This window comes from Canis lupus, chromosome 11, assembly GCF_048164855.1.
Source record: "Canis lupus baileyi chromosome 11, mCanLup2.hap1, whole genome shotgun sequence".
NCBI lineage: Eukaryota > Metazoa > Chordata > Mammalia > Carnivora > Canidae > Canis > Canis lupus.
This window is the reverse complement of record NC_132848.1, coordinates 33,317,128-33,341,631: the sequence shown is the minus strand read 5'-3', so window position 1 is coordinate 33,341,631 and position 24,504 is coordinate 33,317,128. Positions and strand designations below refer to the sequence as shown.

The following is a 24,504-nucleotide window of genomic DNA, read 5'->3' as shown; positions in this document are numbered from 1 at the left end:
TTAAAAGAAAATAAGGAGAAAACCCAGGAAGTTATTACAAATGGGAGGCACTTAGATGAGACATCAATGAGAGGATGTCTGGCTTCTTATTAATTACCATAAGTAAATTAATAACGCATGCCAGGAACTAAGGGAGAGACATTGTCCTGTTGTAAACTCTTGGAGAGCACCAGCCATCCAGGGCTTGTGTGCTCTGAGAACCAGGGGGATAATGGGATTGGGCCATACCTTGGTGTCCTCTCCTACCCTCGCCAGCTCACACACAGTTAATAGAGTTTTCTCAACAGATCTGAACCCGTGTAAGACTCGTGGTCTTGACATGGAATCACCATGCGGGTTCAGCTTCATTATGTTCACACCAGTGGCTCTGAGCACATGCAGATAAAGGAGGCACAACAGCTATAAATAGCATTTGCCTGTATCAGAGGCCTTTGGGCATGAACTTGTGAGACCACAGTGAGAGAGAGCATAGGATAATGGTTAAGAGCATGGATTCTGGAGCAGATTCTCTGGCCTGGAATCCTATCTCTGCCATTTGCCAACCGTATGGCCTTAGAGAAGCCACTTGACCTGTCTGGCGCTCAGGCTCCTCATCTATAAAATAAGCCTAAACAGTTCTTGCCTCGTGGGGCTGTCATGGGGATTAAGTGGGTTAATATTAGAGGAGTAATTCTCAACTTTGGTACTACTGACATTTGGGGCCAGATAGTTCTTTGCTGTGGGGGCTGTGTGGCTGATTGTCAGCTGTGACAATCAAAAATGTCTCCAGACATTGCCAAATGTCTCCTGGGGTGGGGGTAAAACTGCCTCCCATTGAGAACCACCGTCTTAGATTATGTTGTAGATAAAAATGGCCAAATATCAGCATATTCATTCAGTTCAACTTTATAAAGTGTTCAGTTAAAAATCAAGAAATTTTGTATATGTGTTTATATGCTTTGTCTGGGGTAAAGGAACCCAGTGCTTTCAACAGATGCTCAGAAAAAGAAAAGCATGGAGAATACTGGCCTGAGTTCAACTTTTATCAACCAAACAATTTCTGAGTCTTTGTCTGTAAAATGGGTACAATAATACCTACTTCCATCAGTTCTTGGGAGGAAACAATGAGGGGAATGTAAGTGGAATGCTTTTATACACTGAGAAATGTCACAGAGATGTCATTAGAAGGCTAGCCAGCTACCTTCTTAGAACTTGGGGGCCAAGGTTGGTGAGGCAGGCAGGACTCCTTTCACAACAAATTCTTTGGATTTCTGAAAAGGTGTTGGGATATGAGAAGAGTATATATCTGGTACAGTGTTGTGGAAATGCTGGAATGGGCATTGTGACTGGCTGGATGGGAAGGTTTCTCTGGGAAGGCACCAGACAAGAGGAGACTAGATGGCTTTATCTGAAGTGAAAGCCCTGGGGTGGGTAAATCAGTGACTGACCACACTATGGTAGATTAGGGGAGTCACATCTCCACAGAATACATGACAGCATGCTTTCTTTTCTGAGCCCTGGTCCTTCTCTCATGACATTCCTTCTGCCCACAGATGTACCGAGGCTTCACCAAGATGCCCCACGTGCAGTACATCCACACAGAAGCTTCTGAAAGTCTCTGTGGCCTTAAGCTAGAGGTCAACAAGTACCAGTACCTGCTGACAGGTAACAGCCAACTCTAGCATCTAGGCCAGGGTTTGGCTAAGGTCCACCAGTCATTTGCTTCAGAAGGATAGAGAAGGAGGAGCAGGCCCAGAAGTATCCTTAGGACCCTGGCCACATGCCCAGTGAATTGTAAGGAATATCTTGTGTAGAGTGCACCTTGCTTGACCTGTGGTGGGAACTCAAAGCTCTACATTGAGGCTGGGTTTAGTCTCATCTCCACCACTGGCTCCAAGGAGGAAATGTAGTTTTGTTTTGCCTAGTTTTGCAGTTTCTCATTACTTCATATATATAAAGGGATTGCTAGTACCTGTTCCTCTATACCTCATAGTCAACATATTTATTGGGTCTATCTTTGAAAGCTGCCCACCTTCAAGCAGTCAATGTAGAAAAGGAAAAAATGAGACCAAAACCAAGAAACCACTGATGAGAGAAGGGATGAGTTAGCCTTAATCCCAGCTCTGGAATTTCATGGGTTTAAGATCTTCTGCAAATGGGGGCAGATTTTTGGCTTCAAAGGTATTGGGAAGGATGAAATAAAATCATAGGACTGGCAAGTACTTAGCACAGTACCTGGTCTAAGGACGTGAGAATTCTTTCACCTGTGGCTGGACTCTGGACAAAACAACTCTCCCCTTGTCCTCTTTTCTCCTCTAGGCCGCGTCTATGATGGTAAGATGTACACAGGACTATGCAACTTTGTGGAGAGGTGGGACCAGCTCACCCTCTCCCAGCGCAAGGGGCTCAACTACAGGTATCACCTGGGCTGTAACTGCAAGGTAAGCCCTGGAGACGGCAGGCAGGGGTAGTGCTGGCTCACAGCCCCAGAAACGCCAGTTCCTGCAGTACTGGGCACCGAGCCCTTGTATACATGGCCATATGTCCTCGAGGACATACATGTCAGGCCAGGGCAGAAGGGCAGGTCTGCACAAGGGTGGTAAGGAATGTTGCTCCCAGGCTGAGCAATGAGGAAGGCAGGGGAAGAATGCCTCTCTGCTGGAATCTGGTGTCTCCATGCTGCCCACTTGGCAGCTGCTGGGGCACAAGGACTCTTCAGCACCCCTGGCCCCTCCTGTAGTTCAAGGTTGTGGCAGGTATAAGATCCTTACGCTCAGGTCTTGTCAAGCAGTCCCAAGTGGGCTTACCAGGGCAGCTGCTTCATTGGTGGCCCCTGCCGCAGGTGAGCGAGCTGGCTCAGGACTGCTGATACCACATGCTGCAGAAGGTCACTCTTTAATCAGGCCCAACTCCTTGACTCAAGCACAGCGCCATGGCACACAGCTTTCCTGCTGTGGGAGTGAGCGACACAATTCTCTCACTAATTCTCATAACAACTCTGTACGGTTTTAATTACCACTCTGCTCATTTTGCAGATGAGAAAACAGAGGCTCAGAAAGCTTAAGTTAATTAGCCCTAGGTCACACAGCTCACTGAGTCCGATTTCTCTCCTAGGGCAGCTGGATGCCCATACTTTATACTTTAATCTTACTTCCTCAATTCCCACAACAGCTGAGATCACACATCCTTGCCTGTTGCCATTTGAGAAGGAAAAGTTCTCTCAAATGTTTAATTCCACCACTCTCTGGCTGTGAAACCTGGAGCAGGTTACTTAACCCCTCTGAGCCTCTATTTTCTCATCTATAAAGGAAATAAATCTGTTATGAGAACTAAAGAGAATAACATAGAAGCACTGAGCAGAATATCTGGTATACAATGGTGCTTAGTAAGTGTTAGTGAATGTTACTCTATTTTACTAAGGGAGTGATGTGCCTAGGCTCCACCTACACTGGTGTGAATCTAGACTTGGGTCCACCATGGCAGAGCCCACCAACCATTGGCTGTTATTTAATTGCAGATCAAATCCTGCTACTACCTGCCTTGCTTTGTGACCTCCAAGAACGAGTGCCTCTGGACCGACATGCTCTCCAATTTTGGCTACCCTGGCTACCAGTCCAAACATTATGCCTGCATCCGGCAGAAGGGTGGCTACTGCAGCTGGTACCGAGGATGGGCGCCCCCAGACAAAAGCATCATCAATGCCACAGACCCCTGAGCACCAGACCCTGCCCCACCTCACCTCCCTCCCTTCTCGCTGAGCTTCCCTCGGACACTAACTCTTCCCAGATGATGACAATGACATTAGTGCCTGTTTTCTTGCAAATTTAGCACTTCGAACACTTAAGGAAAAGTCTATGCTGTCATATGGAGTTTATTTGGAACCATCCTCCTGGCCCCACCCTACCCGTTCTTTTTGGCCTTGACATCACCCATTTCCACGTGGGAATTTTTGGTGCCATGCCAGGAAGAATGAGGAATGTACACTCCTCTTCTTCGTGATAATATAATCTATTTTTTTAGGAAAACAAAAATCGAAAAACTATCCCATTTGGGCATTGTAACACATACCCCTCTCTCTTCTTCCCCACCTCACCATCTCCAAGATCCTTTTCTCTTGGCCCTTCTCCACCCAGGACATAAAAGACACAGACAAGGAAGTTGCTAAGAGGTGAACCATTTTAGGAGCAGTCCAGGGCAGCAAGCAGATAGACTCAAGGTACACAGAAGATCTTATACACTGAGGAGATGCTACTGCATGTCCCAACCAGACTGTGTCTGTCTGTGTCTGCACATAAGAGTGAGGGAGGGAAGAAAGAGACTGCAGGAGAGGGTCTGAGAAGATACAGCACACACAGTTCCCCCAGCCCAGTGCCGCTTGGGTTGACCAGATGTTTCTGAGTCTGGGGTAAGCAGCCAGACCAGAATAACAGAACTTTCTTAGTTGATGAAGACTTAAACATCTGCCTGAGGTTAGGAGGCAATTTGCCTGCCTTGTACAAAAGCTCAGGTGAAAGACTGAGATGAATGTCTTTCCTCTCTCTATCTCCCACAAGACTTCCTCCTGGAAAACTCTTTGGTAGATTTGGCCAGGAGCTTACCTTTATGTAAATTGGAGGAATACATGCACCATACACTATCCACAGATATAGCTAAGTAGATTTGGGTAGAGAGTACTATTTCCAAAGTAGGGTTTAGCTCACCTAGGGGGATGTGTTTGTATACACATTTGCATATACCCACACGGGGACATAAGCTAATTTTTTACAGGACACAGAATTCTGTTCAATGCTGTTAAATATGCCAGTAGTATAATCTCTTCTATTTTGTTGTCATTGCTTGTTTGAAGAAAATCATGACATTCCAAGTTGACTTTTTTTTTCATTTTAATTAAAATTTGAAATTCTGAACACCCTCAACATCCTTCTAACTGGGGTCATCTGACCTCTGTCCCTCTCCTTTTCTCCTGCTTCATGTTTGGGGCCTTCATTTAATTGCCTTATTGGCTTAGCTCAGGTGGGAGATGAGAGTTAGTGTGGGTCAGGGGTCTGGGCACAGGAGGGAAAGCTGCAAAGTGTCCTGCCTCAGCTAGATGGCCATTTTCCTGGGTTTCAGGACAGCCTGCTCTTTTTGCCCCAGCTCACTGGTGGGCGAACACCATTCCTGAGGTCCTTACCTCATGGGATTAAAATCGGTGGTCATTGGGGAAGCCTGACTCTGCAATCCGCTGTAGAGTTTTTGTTGTGTTTTTTGAAATAAAACTATAATATAAGTTATCCGATTAAATAAAAGTATTTTAAGTTTAAGTGTTGAAAGTGAGATGCCAAGAGTAGGTGATAATGTATATTTTACTGATTTGGGGATGGTAGGATGGTGACATTTAACATGATTGCTCTCTTTTTTCAGATTATGGGTATTTATCCTCTTAGTATTTGTATCTTCAGTTCATTCCACTTTAGGAAACAGAGCTGCCAATTGAAATAGGAGAAAAAAAAAGCAGACAACACATTGTGATGTCTTGCGTACACACACACACACGCACACACACACGCACGCACAAATGCCCAGGCAAGGTGTTCGGCAGAACTCCTCAGTGGGAAGGCAGTACAGGCATCTGGCTTCTGTGGGATCTATTTTATTATCTTATATCTGTTACCTTATAATCATGCCATCTGGCAGGTGAGAAATGGGAGGCTTTGTCCCTCTCAATGCAGCAGTGTAAGCAAAAGGATCTGAGGTCAGCAGGCCAGTGGTTTTTAAGGAGTAAGCCCCAGCGTTGGTGTCCTGAGATTTTATTGATTTCAACCTTGAAGTCTTATAAGGTGGACCCCCTGACCCAACCCACACAAGTGCCCTCCCACAAATGGACATCAGTATCCCCTCCATGAAGCATTGGTGATTCTTGGTCCCTGGTGGGGCCACCTCCACTCACACAAGGCGGGACCTGGGGTGAGGCCTGAGAGTGAGTCATATCTGAAGTTTCCTTGCAGAAATGCTGGTGGAACCACAGTCCCATCTGTCAGGCCCTGGCAAAGAGAACAGCAGGTCCTGGGCAAAGAAGGGTCCTTTGCAAAGCAATGTTGGCAGAGGGCGGTTTTTGAGCTTTCTATAAGCTATAGCTTTGTTTATTTCACCTGTTCACTTACTGTATAATTTAAAATCATTTATGTAGCTGAGACACTTCCGTATTTCAATCATATCGTGAACGTTTTATTTTGCTAAATCTTGTGTCATGTGTAGGCTTTAATATGTGTACATTGTGTTTAAGAGAAAAAAAAATGAAACCCACATGCCGCCATTTTCCTGAATCAAATTCTAACGTGGAATGGAGGGTAAAATACTTCTACTGTGCAGGCAGCTTGACTGGCAAACTGGAGAAATGAGGAGCAACTAGCACTTGAGACTCATCCAACCTCCTCCCTTTGTTGGCAACCCAGTGCTTTCTGGAGTAGGAAGTAGGAAGAGAAAACAGCAAGTTACATTCATGTCCTCGCTCTATATCAACTGGCACTGGGCAGTCTGCTGGCCATTCCCATTCTTTGTCCCCAACTTGACCACCCAATTAGGAAGCCATGATTTCTCCTAAAAATCCAGGGCCATGGGAGCTATGATTCCAAGATCTCTTGACCTCATCTGGCCATCTCTTCTGCCTCCCTATCCAGAAAGCACTATACCCAGCCTCTCTCCTCTCAGGCCTATGCTCCATCTGGTTAGTAGATAATGCTGGAGACTCTTGTCCTTTACTGTCACTCAGCTCCAGGCCTATATCATGGCAGTTGAGATACAGCCCATGAGCACCATTTTTCATATAATGATTCTTGAGCAATTAAAGAAACAAATGACTTATTGGAACAATCCTGTCTCAGAGACACTGTGGTCTCCTGGGAGATAGTACCCTCCTCTGCTCCAGCCTTTCATCTTGGGTTTGATGGTCGCTGATATGGATTACCCCAGGCTGGCACCCTAGTGTTTGTCTCCTGGCTACCAAAAGGAAAAAGATCACTACAATAGTTTTACACAAAGAAAAAACTTTAAAAATCTGATGACTATAAGCAAAAAAAAATGTGGGAGTGTAGGGGAGGTGGATGTCAACAATCCCCAAGTTGGCTCTTGGGAGTTGTGAAGGAGGGTAAGAACTTAAAGACCAGGTCATGCTTTGAGGGGAGGGGCTTCATAGATTCTCCCAGGCTCTCACCTTTCCCCTTAGCCAGTCTGCTGTCCTGAGACCCAGAAGTGATGGAGAGAAACCAACCAGAGAAAACCCTATCTGGAAGGAATGTATTTGTTGCTAAATTTTGTAGCACTGTTTACAGTTTTCCTCCATGTTATTTATGAATTTTATATTCCGTGAATGTATATTGTCTGTAATGTTGCATAATGTTCACTTTTTATAGTGTGTCCTTTATTCTAAACAGTAAAATGGTTTTATTTCTATCACACACCTGTAGTCTCTTGCCTGTTTATCCTGACTGTCCTTAAGGGTAATATGGACAGCAGAGGGCTTTGGAAGCTGGTCCCTCCTGTCCTGGCTGCAGGCCCATGCACGTTCTCCTCCCTTCATCCACTTCTACAGCTTCAGCCTACCCAGCTCCAGTCCTTTCTCAAGAAAGGAGCGATTTCAGGAGAGGCTTTCTAGATTTCCTTCTGACTGCTAATCCAGCCTTGAGCTTGCTCCCTGATTCCATGGTCAGGGTTCTCCATAACTCTATAGAATCTGGATCTCAATCTAATTAACTGTTGGTAAGTAGTACAGGTATTTCCAGTTGGAAGCCCTGGTATGGCTTTCCCTGTTTTCTTCCTAAGAATCTTACACCACGGAAATGAGAACAAAAGGTTGCAAATATCAGTACCTGATGCCAAATACCTACCTGAATTCCAACTATGGCTTGGCCTAGTTGGGAATGCCAGGAACTCAAGAGGTCCCACTAGCAGGTGAGCCCCTCTCAGAGCTTACAACTGGATCTGTCATCCTCAATGGGCTGGGTTGGCTGCAGACCCCTCACCCAACTTTCATCCCATTGTTGACAATTTTCCAGGGTATAACTTTTGCCCCTATTTTAAGCTAGTCTACTTTGATCACCAATTGTATATGAGGCACAGCACTCTCTCTATATGATTACATTAAACTTCAACAACCCAATGAGGTTGCCCCACTGTCCTCCATAGTTTCCAGCTGAGGGAGCCAAGATTCAGAGGAAGCCAAGACTCAGAGGAAGCCAAGACCATTCATTGCTCAAGACCTAGTACGCTGGCAGACTAGGATTCAAACTCATTCTGGTTTGGTAATAAACCTTGAAGTTTCTCTACTGTGTTCATGCTTTTTTGGAATATGCCAGGTTCCACAAACCCTTCTTATCCAAGCAGCATATCCTGGATTTGATGACTCTTAGCAGATCAGATAGAAGGGAAAGATAATCAATGGAAAAACCTCTCTGCCTGTTTAGACTGCTCCTTCTTGGAGCCTACAGTCCTACCCATCATTGTCTCAAAACAGAATTTTCTAGGTCAGCAGCCTGAGCTTGGGATTCTACAAACAGGCCACAGTCCCCAGCTGAGACATTTGGATACCCTATTAACTACCCTGTTTCCCAAGATTCACATTCCTTACATGGCAAGCATGGGGCCAGGGCCCTGCATTTCTTTGATCAGTTTAGGAAGACCACCAAAACACACAAGCAGATGCATCACAGGTTATTTCCAGCTGCACAGAACTCTTCCACCCAATTTCTTCTGGTTGTAGGATGGAGAGTTCACCACCCTATTCAGAAAGATGTTAACCTTCCCACCCAGCTGTCCTCCAAATGAGAGGCTCTACCATGTGCTCCAAGTGAAGCTCCAACCACTTCCCAGAGACAACCTCAGGTACATCCAAAAGTCAACATGCAAAGAGAACATACAGAGAAACCGCTCTTCAACAATCAACACAAATAAAATATTACTGTTTTTATTAAAATAAGAGTTGAAATCAGGTCTGCCCAGTGCTCAGGGGAAACAACTTCCAAACTTTGAAACATCTTTTATCCTTATTACCAACCTTTGGCTCCAAAATGACAGCTCAGATTGTCCCCAGATTTGCTGACGATACCCGATGTCCCAGGGAATGCCATCTACCTTTGCCATCTGCCGTGCTACCTGAAATTTTACCCAAAGAGTTAATCCTTTCCCTAGGAAAGCCAGGTATTCCTACAGGACATCACAGCTCTTCCCTAGAGCCCAGGTGGTGAGGGAGTGGCCCCTCAGCCTACTCATCCATCCAAAGGGATGGAAAACATGGACATCTGTGTTCATTCTGTATCATGAAGGTAATCAGAGTAAGAAAGGGCACTCACCATTGGCTTATGGTTGGGGAAGAATGTTTGCTCCACAAGTGGGAACTTCTCAGGACCCAGGGAATGGAAGATCTTGATGAGTTGAGAGAACTTGAAAAGAAGGGGGAAGAGTACTGGTCAATCATCTTTATATAGTATGGTGGGATTTCCCACTCGATCTCAGGCCTCAGGTATCTAATAATTCTGAGCTGAGCTGCACTAGTCAGTCCCTGTTTACAGGATGAAAACCAGATTCTTTGGCTGGAAATTCATCTTTTCAATCGTCTAGGTGCATCAACCCTTCATTCCTGTCAGGCCACCAAATTCAGCTAAATTACATTTAGTGAACATTTACTACATTGTCAGCATCTCACACAAGCATAACCTGCTGATATTCATGCCATGTCCCCAGCCTGCAAAGCCTTTCTAGAGAAGTTGTACTGCATGACAGTTTATGGTGTAGACTCTGGATTCAAATTCTCTACCACTTACTAACTGTGTAGCCTGAAAAGTCACTCCATTTGTAAATGGAGAAAAAAAAGAGATCCAGTATTACACAATGTATGAAAAGCTGTACTTGGTCCCTAGGAATACTCAAATGCTAGATATTATTATTAATCATAAATAAAGTTGGCCTCTGAACAACATGGGTTTGAACTGCACAGGTCCACTAAATACACAGCTTTTTTTCAGTAAATACTGAAATGCTATAAATGCTATATGCCAGTGCTATAAATGTATTTTCTCTTCTTTATGATTTTCTTAATAACATTCTCTTTTCCCTAGCTTACTTTATTGTAAGAAAACAACGTATAATACATATAACATTAAATTGTGTTAACTGACTGTTTATGTTATTGGTAAAGCTTCCAATCAACAGTAGGCTATTAGTAGTTAAGTTCTGGGGGAGTCAAAGTTATACACAGATTTTCAACTGCACTGGGTGTTGGCATCCCAACTCCTGCACTGTTCAAGAGTCAACTCTTTTTTTTTTTTTCTGCTTTTACAATTGCACTCATTTCCAACTGCTTGAGCTGTATTCCCTCCATACCTGGCTCCTCTTGTTTCAGCACTGCCTTATTTTGCCATAGAGGTAGCTGCCATCCCAAGAGCTGGAGGGTAAGCACCTGGAAGGCAGGCCTTGGACTTACATTTTCTTCCATTACCCCACACCACTCAGCGCCCTTGGGAGTTCATTTTGTGCTCGGCACTGTGCTTTAATATTGGAACAAGCTGAGCATGGGAGACCAGGCCTTGAGGGGAGATAGTGTGGGCAGATGGCTGAGATAATGATGTCTTGCTGGAGGAAAGCAAGGGGACTGAGGGGCCTGGAAGAGGGACAGAGTAGGGGTCAGGATGACTCCCTGGAGCAGATGACACAAGAGAAGATGGAAAGGTACTCCAGGTGTGTAGTGAGACTAGTGTCCTGGAGACAGTGGCTGTCATAGCCGTGGCCTTGGGTACAGGGAACAATGAGAGATGACGATGGAGGGTGATTCATGAGAGACCACTGGGAGCCTTTAAAGGCTGGCACAAGGAGCTTTGAATTTACCCAGAAACAAGGGAACTCCTGGTGGCCATAAGTGTAAAGGGTATGGTATGGAAGAAGGAGTAAGCTACAGTTTGTGGCCTAAGGTGGATGCCCAATAGCTAGCAGGGGTGCTAAGTCTTACACCAGATTGACTCAGGAGTAACTCAACACTAATGTCTCAGACAGAATGGGTAACTTTTTGCATCAGGCTAGAATTGGTCTGCAAACTCTTGGGGTACAATCTGCAGATGTGGTCCCACAGGGAGTCCACTTAGAGGGCTTGAGGGACCTCAGAAATATGAGAAATCACAGGAGATCCTTCAGTTTACAGATAAGGATGCTGAAGTCCAGAGAGAGAAAGAGAGAGAGAGAGAGAAAATAAGTCTATGATCAAGCACACAAGTTTTGGAGATGCCCACCTCCAATTTCCTCATCCATACAATGGAGATATTAGCAATATGTACTTGTCAGGGTGTTCTGAAGATCAAATACAATATGTATGTTAAGGGCTCAGCACAGCACACAGTGCTGATGGACAGTAGCTGCTATCATCATGATGTCTGCATCGAAAAACAAGGGGTGTGGGCCAATACCATCGAGACCCTTTCCAGACAGTGACATCAAATATGGGATGCCATAGGCCAAAGATCTCAGGGTAGAATGAGGAGACCAGAGCCATGGTAACAGTGGTTAAAAACTATTCATATATACTAAATTAATGTATATATTCATTCAATAAATATTGAATGCCAATGTTGCAGAGACCTTGATGGCACTCGATATTTACTGAATGAATATAATTGTCACCATGTATTGAGTGTGCACTTTGTGCCAGCCAAATGTATTCACTCATAACCCTACCAGGATGACCCTAGTATTATCATCATTTTACAAATATGGAAAATAAACTCAGAGAGGTTAAGCAAATTGCTCAGGATGACAGCTCATAAATTGAGGCTCCTGGAACTGGGCAATCAGGCTCCATAACCCCTGTTCTTAATCACTGTCCTACCACCAAGAGACCAAGCAGAGGGAAACAAGAGACAAGATGGCTAGAGCTCCACAGAGCATGCTGTACATATCCACAGCTCCATATTTCCTATCTCCCTTCCCTGCCTTATTTTCCCTGTTGGTGTTTATATGACTTATTATATATTTGGGATATTTATTAATATACTGCATGTGCCCCTGCTCACTAGAATACCAGATCTATGGGGTAGGGATTATGGTCTGGTATGCTCACTGCCATGTTCCTAGGACTAGAACAGTGCCTGGAACATAGTAGGTGCTGAATAAATATTTGTTGCATGAATGAATTACTTCTAGGGGGGAAGACAGACAATACACAAAAGAATGGATAAATCTATCATTCTATATGGAGATAACTATTGGGGAAAAAATAAATCAGGATAAGGGTATCGAGAGTATTTGGGGGAATGGAGGGGTAGTATCCTAGTAAGTCTCTCTTACAGGTAACATTTGAATGGAGATTCAAATAAATCAAGGGATGAACTAATTTAATGACTACAAAGCAGGGAAAATCAAGTCTTGGGGGTTGGAGAGATATGGCTTCGAGTTCTGGTTTCACCCCTCCTGGTCTACATGACCAGGGTGAGTTCCTTAGCTGCTCTGAAGCTGAGCTTCTTTTTCTGCAAAATGGAGTAATGATGTCCACTTCGCCAGACAGCAATAGTTTGAGCATCGGGCAGCTACAGTTTTCTGGTACATAGTAAGAGCTCAATAAATAGTGCCTACTGCTAACAAATGGTCTAATTTAATATTAGTAAGAACAGTATACCACTAATGTTATTATAAGATAACACTATGTCATACTATGTTCATACTATGTTGTTATAGAATATTCGCTAGGCAATAATTAACAGAAGAGGCCTGGGGTCCAATCTGCTTATTAAGTTGCTTAAAAAAGACCCATTACTGAGGCCTCCATGCTGGAGGATGGGCCCATTTCAGGGTTGGGAGACCACCCACTGCCACCCACTTCACTCTAGGTCAGCCTGACCCATCACCTACCACCCAGGGCTTGCTGCAGAAGTTGTAGACAGAGTAGAGGGAGTTGACGGCAGGCAACCCTCCATACTGAAGGCCAATGACCAGGCTTCGGTAGTCTTCACCCAGAGCCATGCTGTAGGCATGCTGACGGACTAGGATGAAGTCTGGCTTGAAGGATCTGCAAAGAGAGGGGCCGGTAGCAGTATTACTACATGGGGCATTGCTGAAACACCAGGGCATCGGGCCACAGCCTGCTGAGGATAGCACTGACCCAGCATGGTGGGGGCCAGCCAGGAGCTCTCAGTTCAGAATGAGGATGGGATGGGGGAGTGTGAATGGGGACAGTCAGATGCAAACACACAGCAGCTACAAAATAAAAGGGCTGAAAACAACTCATATTTTATTCATGTTTCTTTTTTAGGTGTTTTTTTTTTTTAGATTTTCTTTTTTTTTTTAAATTTTTTATTGGTGTTCAATTTACTAACATACAGAATAACCCCCAGTGCCCATCACCCATTCACTCCCACCCCCCGCCCTCCTCCCCTTCTACCACCCCTAGTTCGTTTCCCAGAGTTAGCAGTCTTTACGTTCTGTCTCCCTTTCTGATATTTCCCACACATTTCTTCTCCCTTCCCTTATATTCCCTTTCACTATTATTTATATTCCCCAAATGAATGAGAACATATAATGTTTGTCCTTCTCCGACTGACTTACTTCACTCAGCATAATAGATTTTCTACATTGAATAAATATTCATTTACAATCAGAGGAAAATGTATGAAATTACTCAGTGAATATACTTCCATTTTTATTAGGCAATACATATTACTTTACTGAATCCTCATAACTGCCCAAGAACGTGGGCAATGCTGCCAGCAATTCCATTTTACAGAGGAGCACTGATAAAGGAAATTTTCAACTTTTACTGTTTGTGGGTCCTGCTCCTGGGCTCCCAGGGAAGCTATACTCCAACATTTACCAAGGTCAAAATGACTTGGCAAAACCTCAAAGTACAGACTCTATTTCTGCCCCAAGAGCACATAGTGGACATCTGCTTTGTTAAAGAAAATAATCAAAAAGGAGTATTCTGAACATAAATGATAAGAAAAAGTAAAACACTTCCTGGTTCCCCTAAGACTCAAGTCATACAGCCCTGCCAATATTAGAAACTTAAGATAGGCCAGCAACTTTCTGAAATGTTCTTTGTCTAATAATTTGCAACATTTTGTGCAAAATATGTATAGAAACCTACATCAAATGTTCCCTTATCAGAGCACTCTCTTCTTTGTGAAGACTGTATATCCCGGGCAGCTGTCCTAACTTGGGCTTGAATAAAATTCTCTCTCTTTTTTTTAAAGAAATTCTAAAAGGTTTGTTCATTTTGTGTCAACAGCACCCTGAGACTCACAAAGATTAAGTCACTTGTTCAAAAAGACATGCTGCAGGTACACGGCAGGGCCAGGTGCCTGCAGCCTCACGGCCCTAGTTCTCAACCACCATGCAGCATGGTATGTATATGCACTCAGATATATAGACACAATATGTATGCTTTATATATCCTATATACTTCAAACATGTCTTGTCCCTTTAAAGTAGCAACCTCTGGAAAGCAGCAAGGGCATTAATGTGATGGCCAAGAATATGCCAGGCTCTTTGCTAGGCCCCTTTGGAGACATAATCCTGATAAGTACCCACAAGCAGACCTGGGTAAGATCGAGACTATTTCCTCACTTTATAGATGGGAACATGCAGCTCAGAGAAGTTGTGAACTTCTCCAAGTCACAAAGCTGGGAAATAAGAGAGCCATGTGTGAACTCAGGTGATCTCACTCTAAGTGCATATACTCTTCCCTCCGTCACATGGCTCCAGGTAAATTCAAACATTGTTTTACTCACACTGCCCAAGGATCCATCTATATCAAGATTCCTCACTTCTAGGTCACACAAGAAAATCAGCTTCACAGTATATAGGTGGTTTATACTCAAAATGGTATGATCCATTTGGCTTATGGATCATAAGAGTTAGACATTTAGCTTCAAATAAACTGTTTCTTTTTCAAATAAATTGAATGTAACTTAAAATAATGGTCAAATGGAGAGGACTTGCCCCAGTGGAGAAAGAAGGAAAGAATGTGTTGCAGGTGCAGACATTTCTCAATCTTTCTGAGCTTGGGTCTTCTTGTATAACCCCAGGGCCTGGTGCCATGGGAGCAGAGGTGTAATAAGTGCGTGGTGAAGGAATGATATACACAAAAATCACCCCCTAATCCCTAAAGAAAATGGCAGAGATCCCCCCCATTAAGTTGTGACTCATCCCAGGGGAGCCAGGTGGATGGTGGTATCTTGGGTATGGCTGACACTGTTGTGTTCATGGAAATGGTCAATCATGTCACTCTGTAGTTAGGGTCAGAGTTGGGTTAGAAGCTTGGAATTATTATGTTTATATCCTTATTGCATTCTTGGAGCTGAACCAGTCCAACTAATATATTTTACAGATGGGGAAACTAAGGCCCATAGCTGAAATGAACAAGGGGTGGTGGAAGGGGAGGTGGAAGGGGGAATGGGGTGACTGGGTGACAGGCACTGAGGGGGGCACCTGATGGGATGAGCACTGGGTGTTATGCTTATATGTTGGCAAATCGAACTCCAATAAAAAATATACCAAAGGAAAAAAAAAAAAGGACCACAGCAGGGCCTTGATGTGTCCCAGGCAAAACCATGCCAGAGCAGTAGGTAACACCCAGGTCTCTCCTCTGACTTTCTTGCTGTTTGTGCTCTACTTCACTGGCTCTTGCAGCAATAGAGAAGGAAGGAAGGAAGGAAGGAAGGAAGGAAGGAAGGAAGGAAGGAAGGAAGGAAGGAAGGAAGGAAGGAAGGAGTGTTGTGTCTCTAATAGGGATCTGATGACAACAGACAGCACTAACAAAATATAACCATTTTCTAAAAACAAAAACAAAAAACCATTTTCTGTTTCTTTATGATTTGAAAAGGAATATATGTTCATCGTGTAAAAAAAACTTCAAAAACACAAAGTAAATAAAATTATCTGTAATTCTTGACTCAGAGAAAATCCCTTATATTATTTCTTTTTTTAAAAAAAGATTTTATTTATTCATGAGAGACACAGAGAGAGAGAGGCAGAGGGAGAACCAGGCTCCATGCAGGGAGCCCAATGTGGGACTCAATCCCCAGACTCCAGCATCACACACTAAGCCAAAGGCAGATGCTCAACCACTGAGCCACCCAGGCGTCCCCCAAAATATCACTTTTGACAGCCACCTAACAGTCTACTGAATGTATATACCATAATGAAGTCAACTTATCATCCACTATTATCAAGTAGGCTGTTTCCCACACTTCACACATGTACATCTTTGCATACAAACCAATGCCTTCCTTTTTAAGCTATCTTAAAATAAAATTTAAGAAGTGGGATTACTGGCTTAAGGGGTACGAAAAATTTTTAAGTATCCAAATGTGCCCCCTTTCTAAAGGTCTAAGCCACCAATTGCAGATGACAGTGTCCATATCATTATGGCTTCACCAACACAGCAGTTTTTGAAAAATACATTTTTTAATTTGATAAGCAACTTCCCCCAAAATACCCTGTATCCCCACTGCTGTTTTAGTTTGCATTTCTATGACTTTAGTGAGTTTAAGTACTTTCATTAACCGTGTGCATTTTCTTTTCTGTAAAAGTCTGCTCACAGAGCTCTGTGTATAGGATGATTCCCTTTAACTTTATCACATCATCTGGTATGGCAATATTTTTACTAGCTGTCTGCTTGTCTTTTTTTCTATTGTCTGTGCATCTTCCAAAAACCATATAAACCCATTTTCCATTCCCACCTAGTCAAATCTACAGTCTTTCCCTTTTGATTTCTCTCTCTGTTTTGATAATCAGAGGGTCCTCCAGGGCCCTGGTTCTCACAATGAGATACCCCTTACTCCCAGCAGTCTGGCCTCTCCCACAGACAACAAGCGGCAGCAAACCTGGTGTCTCACTGGGGATAATTCCACTCTGCCCCAGGAGGAAACAATTAAAGGTCTCATGCTGGTTAGTTTGCCAGTTTTCTCACTGTTTGTGGAGAACTCATAAGACAGACATAGCCTGGGGGAGAAATCTGGCTATCTAGAGAAAGAGGGTGCCCTTCCAAAGATCATCTTCCAAGAGGAGTATCCGAGGGTGTGTCCTGGGACGGCCCAATACCAGCCCCAGATATTATAATGTGCTTTCTCTCCAGGACTTCTAAAACTAATCTCTCAATTGGAATCTTTCTGATTCTTTGAAATAAAAGTAGTGGTCACCTCCTTTTTGTCTTTAAGGATTTGGAGATCTATCTCAAGATGCTATATTCAAAGTGCTCTTTCAAAATTATATAGCCCTTCCCTGCTTAAAAGCTTTCTGAAGTCTTCCTCTTTATGAGAGCAGATCCTAGGCTTCTTACCATGGCAACAGAGCCCCTGCCCACCTCTCCATCCTCACTTTCTACCTTTGTCTCTCCTTCACCTTCACTGAGCCACAATTACACCTCCTCTTCCTCTAACTCTCTCTTCCTGTATGCTTTTCCCCAAATGTAGCCCCAGAGGTCTCATTCCCATCACTTACTCATCAGCTCAGGTTCATTTCCACAAAGATACTTGTCCTGCTCATTCTATTGAAATTTGTGCCAAACCCCATATTGCCCTATTTTCCTTTCTTCACGGCTCTTGTGGCAATTTTATTTTTCCTGTTGATCTGTTTAGTTTTTTATTATCTGCTCTTCCCTCTACAGATGACAGCTCAATGAGAACAGAAGTGCTTCTCTTGAACAAAATAGACCATACTAATGTTTTTAAATGAATGACTAAGTTAATGAATGCATGTGTAAATGAGGGGGAAAATGAATGGGCATGAAGTGAAATGACCACTGCAAAAGGTAGGGACCTCTTTACTTGTAGCTCTAGAAAAGAGAGCTGGTGCTGATAGCCAGAGCTGCCAGGATATATCATGTGGCCCTAACAACTAGGGACTGCTTTACCAGGGAACATGCTCTGATTCCCAGAGATAGGTTAGCATCATCAAGAAAGTTTTAACCCCAAGGAATTCAAGATGAACCTCTTAACATTCTCAGGTATAATGTGTGAAAAAATAAACACTTTCTATGAGTGATATATCTGGGCAAACCAGGAACGTGTTATAGTTCAAATGCTGCAATTTACTGCTACATAGAATGCACAGGGTCCCTCCTGACAGTGGTATGAGGGATTTGAAAGGAACACAGAAAAATTAGTGACTTGAGCCAGGCGACCTATGGCATGAAGTGCCTCTCTTCATACCCAGTACTCCACCCTCTCCAGCCAGGGAATGGCCACATCCTAATACCACCCCAACATCCAAGGATTTAGCCACCAATTCTCAGACCCTCATAGTGGGCCAAACACCCCGGTAGAGGTTGGTGACCTTGAGATGACAAGGACATGATCCTTGAAAGCAAGGACACCCACAATCCAAGAGGAGTTGAGTGAAGTTCTAAAGGACTAGGATTCATGAAGTGTACCAGGAAGTAAGTGAAATAACAGAAGCATGTACAGTGTACAAAGGTGGACCAAAGATGCATTCAACTCTGTCTGGGGGTGGGGGTGGATCAGCATGTGCCAGAAGGCTTGGGTCTTAAAGGAAGAGTATGGGTTTGTCACATGGGTAGCATTTTGCAGGTGTTCCAGGTAAAGGGAACAGCCCCTGTACCCATCTTTTTCTTCTTAGCTATCTGACCTATTAAGTTCCCTTTGTTGTCTACACTGCTGAACTGGCTCAGTGCTTGTCATTACTCTTGCTCTGATATTGGGAGGAAGTGGCAAAGTTTGCAATTGTTACATGGCTGGAGTACAAGGTCTGATGAGGTGGTAGCAAGAGATGAGGCTGGGTAAGATGCTCTAATGGCTCTCATGAGCCTCTTCTTGCCTCCTTGTCTCGATAGTCCCATTGAGTCCAAGCCCTGCATCTTTCACACTTGGGCAAGAAAGTCTTTCAATACCCCACATCCTGGCTGGAGCCAGTATCTGGCTTTTCTTGTTCTTTCAGCTTTGGACTTAATATGAGCTATATTATTTGGGTTCCTGATTCCAGATCTTTCTCAGAAGTGGCTGTCAGTATTGGAGAGGAAACCAAAGACAACATATAATTAAATGGCAGAGATGGGACAGGTGATGCAGTGCCGGGAGATTATGGGATGCTTCAGGCAGTATATAGAGGCAGGACGCCAAAGGCTGAGTGACTTTTAACCATCAGAGAAGTATAATGTTTCCCTCAAATATGCAGAAACCTGTGGTGGCAAGAACAGATCTTGGCTAGGCTTTGCCTGGGACCTAAGTTAATAATCAGAAGCCTCATTATTCTCAGGCACTTGACTGTAATTTTGTAATGGTCCCTTGTTCCCCAAGATTCTAGATGACAAAGTGTGATGATCAATGATGCTCATTTTGGTCACATGCTACCCATCACATTCAGATCTGACCCCAGGCACACCTGGGAATGCTGTGGACTTTCTGATATCAGCATCCACCAGCAGAGAGGCTTCAAGTTTCCTCAGAAGTGTCACCACACTCCTCAATCCTCTGTCCCCCTCCACCTCTGAAAATTCAACTTTGGGTATGGCATCTGGAAAAAGGAGACCAAAAGAACTGAGGACACCAGCAAAAACAGGTGTCCTGAGAAGAAGGGAGGAGATCAAAACACAGCAATGGTCTCCATGCTCCTGAAGGCTTGTGGACCACTGTCCTGCAACAAGGATACAACAGAGGAGACTGTGCATACTTTGCAGATGGAGGGCCATATGGAAGGGCTTTGAGAATTAGGGATGCTTCCCGCCAGCCTGAGGACTGCAAGAAATTAGTCCAGGCTGAAAAGAAATTAGGTGGCAGCCAACCAAGAGTCTGGCAAGGAGCAGACAACAGGATGCTGCAGCGAGGCCTGTGGGGCCCGCACAGCAGCTGCCAGCTGCACAGTATGATGATGGTGGGGAAGGAGCCCTGTGGGACGTATGGATGGCCACTGCTCTCTGATGAATCCCAGGGCCCCCTTTGTGAACCACTAGGAGGTTAATAAAATACAGACATGAGTTGCTGGAGGAAGGAGGCTTCCTCATCTCCCTTCTCAGCCTCAAGAATCTCTGTCTCTCCGTCTCTTCCTTCCCTTTCATTTCAGAGGAGTCCTCACTGCTCTGTCCCTGCTCCGTTCTCCTCCTCCATCACTCCAGGGATCCTACATGTTATGAGTTACACTGTGTCCCCCAAAAAGGTACACTGGGGTACAAAAGTCCTATTCCCTGTTACTGATGAATGTGACCTGATTTGGAAATTAGGTCTTTGCAGATTTAATCCAGTCAAGATGAAGTCACACTGGAGTAGGCTGGGCCCTCATCCCAGGACTGGTGTCTTTAGAAGAAGGGAAACTGGGGCACAGACACACACAGGAAGAGCAGAATGCCATGTGACAAAGGAATCAAAGACTGGCATGATACATCTACACCCCTAAGGAGTGCCAGGAACTGCTGGCAACCATGAGAAGCTCGGAAGAAGCAAGGAGGGACCCTCACCTGCATCCCTGAGAAGGGAGTGTGGCCCTCCCGACACTTTAGTTACAGACTTGCAGCCCCCAGGACTGTGCCAGATGACATCTGTCTTGCTTGAGACATCCAGACTGTGGTGCATGGACACAGCAGCCTCAGGACACAGGTATACCACACACCTAGTCAGCATTTCCTCCTCCTAGCCACTTTCTGAGCTTCCTGACTTTCTCTGCTCTTGGGTGTGCCCATCCACAGCCACCTCCCCACTTGCCAAGACAACAACCCCAACCCCAACAATTAGAAACTTCTGCCTTAAGGCTGAAAATGAAATGACGGTTAAGGAATGTTCATATTTACATGAAAGAATTAACAAGTCAACACATCAATAAATGCATGGAGATTAGTTTGGAAGGATATTTACCAAAATGCTAGCCTGGTTATCTCTGAAGGGTGGGGTAGAAAATGGGAGTTATATTCTTCTTCAGACGTTTTGGTACTATCTGCATTAAAAGGAGGGGGGAACAGAGCATTTTAACAGCCAGGAAAAAACAATGAGGTTATCTTCATTTTGGAAAAAAAATGATAAATATAACAATGATGGAACATCATGGAAAATGCTTATGGGACAATTTCATGTGACATAAAACAATAGAAAAGGGCACACAGTAAAAATGCTGGTTCTGGAAGAGGAGATGGAAACTTCCTAATGTGTTAAGGTGGTAAGGTTACAGGTGATGTCTTTCGTTTTGAAAATTTCCATTGACCAAGTTAACCCTTGAACACTATAAGTTTGAACTGCTCAGGTCCACTTATATGCAGATCTTTTAAATGAATATAGTACAATAAGGCAAATGTATTTCCTTATGATTTCCTTAATAATATTTTCTTTCCTCTAGCTTACTCTATGATAAGGATATAGTATAGGATACACATAACATACAAAACAAGTGTTAACTGTATACATTATTGGTAAGGCATCTGGTCAACAGTAAGATATTAGTACTTAAGTTTTTAAGGAGTTGGAAGTTATACACAGATTTCTGACTGTGCAAGAGATCAGCACCTCTAACATCCACATGTTCAAGGGTCAATTACAATACGGTTTGGACATCAGCCAAAACTTTAGGTTGGCATCAATACAGAAATCAATGTGAAGCAAGCCCTTTCACTTGGCCTGGCAGTCATCTAATTAGCCTCTTCTCTTCCATTCCTACAACTGCTGGACAGGGCAGTCTAAGCCTGCCAGCCCCAATTCCCATGAACCCATCTCCACAACCCTCTGCATCTGGATCAGCCTCCTCTCTACCTCTATGAAACCACATTGAGGTCACTCTAAAATGTCAAACTGAGATGCCATGGCCTCTGCTATGCCCTCACTTTCCCTGACTTCTTCTTTTAAAATTTTATTTATTGGAGTTCAATTTGCCAACATATAGCATAGTACCCAGTGTTCATCCCGCCAAGTGCCCCCCCTCAGTACTTCCTCTGATTTCTAATGACGACTAATGTACCATAAGCCTCCATTCCAAGCCCTCTCTATATCTTAATTCACTGAAGTCTGACAGCAGTCCCAGGAGGCAGGTGTTATCCTCATTTTCCAGACAAGGAAACCTGAGGCAGAGAATAGTTAAGAAACTCGCCACAATCACACATCGTGTGATGTAACCATGAGTCAAATCTGAGAACCTCCTGGCTCTCTAGAGAAGGGTTTCCCAGTCTCTGCATTATTGATATTGAGAACTGGATAATCCTTTTTTTTTGGGGGGGTGGGGGGGTGATGTCCTGTGCATTGTAGGGTGTCAGGAATATAACTGGCCTCCAACCACTAGATGCAAATAGCACTCCCAAGGTCAGTTGTGACAACTAAAAATGTCTGGAGACATTGTCAAGAGTCTTCTGGGGGGTAAATTTCCCCCAGTGGTGAATTCTTGCTGTAAAGCTCCTCCATGGCCTCTGTAGCATGATCTTTGTCCTCCCCTCCCAAATCTTTCGTCCCTGCCTCAAAGACACCCTCTCCCATTGTTTCCCAGCTGCTTCTTCCTGGCTCCTTACTTCATCATTTTCTCCCTTCCTGTGGCTCTTGTCCAAGCTTCCACGTTGGTTCTCTGCTTATGGAATCATCTCTGTTCAGCACATTGGCCACCCTGTACTCACAGGCAAGGGTGAAAATGACTCAGATTTACAGAGCACTTCCCCTGTGCCAGGAATCATCTTTAAGCTTTTAATTATGCTGTATTTGATCCTCATCATGATCCTGCATGGAGGAAAGTATTTTCAAGAAACTAAGGCATGGAGAGATTAAGCAAAGCAAGAACAACGTCCACAAGAGACTCGAGTGATTCAAAGCCAACATGCATAACCACCATGCAACCAGCACTGTCCACCCACCTGAATACTCAGCACTTCAAACTCCCTGCACCCAGGTCCCAAGTTATCAGCCTCCCTCAAAGTGGATCTCTTGACTTCTCTTACCCACCATGCTCCCAAGAGCCCAGGATCTGTCACCCTGAAGTCATCTGCAATTCTTTCTGACACCAACTGTGTAAGGACCCACCAATGTTGCTGATTGTCCCCTCCAGAAGGGTACCCCGTTACTCTCATGTCCCTCCCATTGTCTCATTCCCAGGATACCTCAATAGATCCCCAGATCCCATTCCCTGGGGTCACAATCCTTTACCTTATTCCTCTGTGTAGCACAGGGCCTGGCTCAGAATCCTGACTGCTGAGTGTTACTCAATTTCCCTGCCTCTACCCCAGGGACTCCCAAACTAAATACCAGGGCCCAAGCAGGTGACCTCAGGGCTGGCTAGCCTTTTCTAGTAGCGTCTTCGGTGGTATCCTTCTACACATATCCTCTTCCATAGTAAACACAGAGAAATATTCTTAATTTCCACAACACACTCTCTGGCCTTTTTGGCATACACCTTACTCCATCTTTCATTTTCCCACTTTTGATAATGACTTGAGTACAAGAAACATTTCATTTTTCTGTAGGCAAGCATAAAAACTTCTTTGATAAATGGCAGCTAACATAGGCCTCTGTAGAGAGCAAGGGGAAGGAGGGGGCTGGTGAATGGGAGAATTGCATAAGCTCTAGTGTTTATGGCCATGTATGAATGAGGTCCCAGGTGGCCCTAATGACTGTGTTAAGGCCCAAATCTGGATATTTATATGAAATTCTAAAAAACTTAAATATTGATGACTCATTCAAAAGAAGTTTTAAAAATCACCATGCAGACTGGCACCAAAAATAAAGCAGGATTTCTATGGGAAAATGCTCATGAAACCCAAAGCTACACCTAAAGGGGACCATGGCCACCTGACTCCAGCAGACAGCAGCAGCCACGTGGAAATACTTGCTCTGGTCTCACCAAATCCTCTGTTTTTCACCTGAAGCCGGAAACCTGCCTTTTATGTGAGATCTTTCACATGAAATCTCTCCATTTTAAAAATGCTGGACTACATTGGGTAGGCAATCCCAACTGGTCTGGACAGGTCACGTGATCTTCTTACTTAGGAAAGTAACTCTCCCACTACCAACCTCTTTGGTATCCCACTCCTGGACTGGTCTTCAAACCCTACTTTCTTCATGTTACTCTGCTGCTCAAAACCCTCCAACAGCCTCTATTGCCTACAGGTGGGAGTGCCTACTTCTTCACCAGGCATCCAGTGTTCCCCAGAAAGTGGCCTGGGTCTCCTCTTAGCTGCACGTCCTCTGCCTGGCCCCCTGGCTCTGCTTCCCTCCATATTCATCTTCTATCTACTCACATTGCGCTGTCTGTACCATTCCTCATGCTTGGGAAGCTGCCCCTTGAAGACTCCCTCAACTCAGATCCCACTTCCTTAGTGATTTCTCCTTATCCTCCATTCCCATCACCTTCATGTCTTGGTCATGTGGAAATTATCCACATGATATCTCCTGACAGCTCACAAGTTGTGGCCTCCTACTTCACCTTTCACCTGTTCAAAGGTGTCCTCTACTGAGGACAGAACTCTCCTCTTCACAGTGCCCAGAGAGATCTTTGTAGGACCCACATCTGAGCGTGTCACTGTTCTGGACAGTGGGTTTTAGATGTTGCTCATTGTTTGCAGACTGAAGTAGAATGATACACAAAGTTTTGCATCTGGCA

At 44.2% G+C, this 24,504-nt stretch overlaps 2 protein-coding genes across 5 annotated transcripts in view; one reads left to right on the top strand and one right to left on the bottom strand.

Annotated features, from left to right (window-relative positions):
• TIMP3 (TIMP metallopeptidase inhibitor 3) overlaps positions 1–7,415 on the top strand; it is a 57,947-nt gene extending 50,532 nt beyond the window's left edge. Inside the window, exons 3-5 of the mRNA XM_072844208.1 lie at positions 1,533–1,644; positions 2,299–2,420; positions 3,497–7,415. Coding sequence (XP_072700309.1) covers positions 1,533–1,644; positions 2,299–2,420; positions 3,497–3,694 — 432 coding nt within the window. The 3' untranslated portion in view covers positions 3,695–7,415. The remainder of the gene's footprint in view (positions 1–1,532; positions 1,645–2,298; positions 2,421–3,496) is intronic.
• Positions 1–24,504, bottom strand: part of SYN3 (synapsin III) — a 452,196-nt gene that overhangs the window by 296,399 nt on the left and 131,293 nt on the right. For all 4 annotated transcript variants that reach the window (XM_072844189.1, XM_072844190.1, XM_072844192.1 and 1 more), the window contains 2 exons: positions 12,847–13,003; positions 9,306–9,395 (listed from right to left, as the gene is read on the bottom strand). In XM_072844189.1, coding sequence (XP_072700290.1) covers positions 9,306–9,395; positions 12,847–13,003 — 247 coding nt within the window. The remainder of the gene's footprint in view (positions 1–9,305; positions 9,396–12,846; positions 13,004–24,504) is intronic.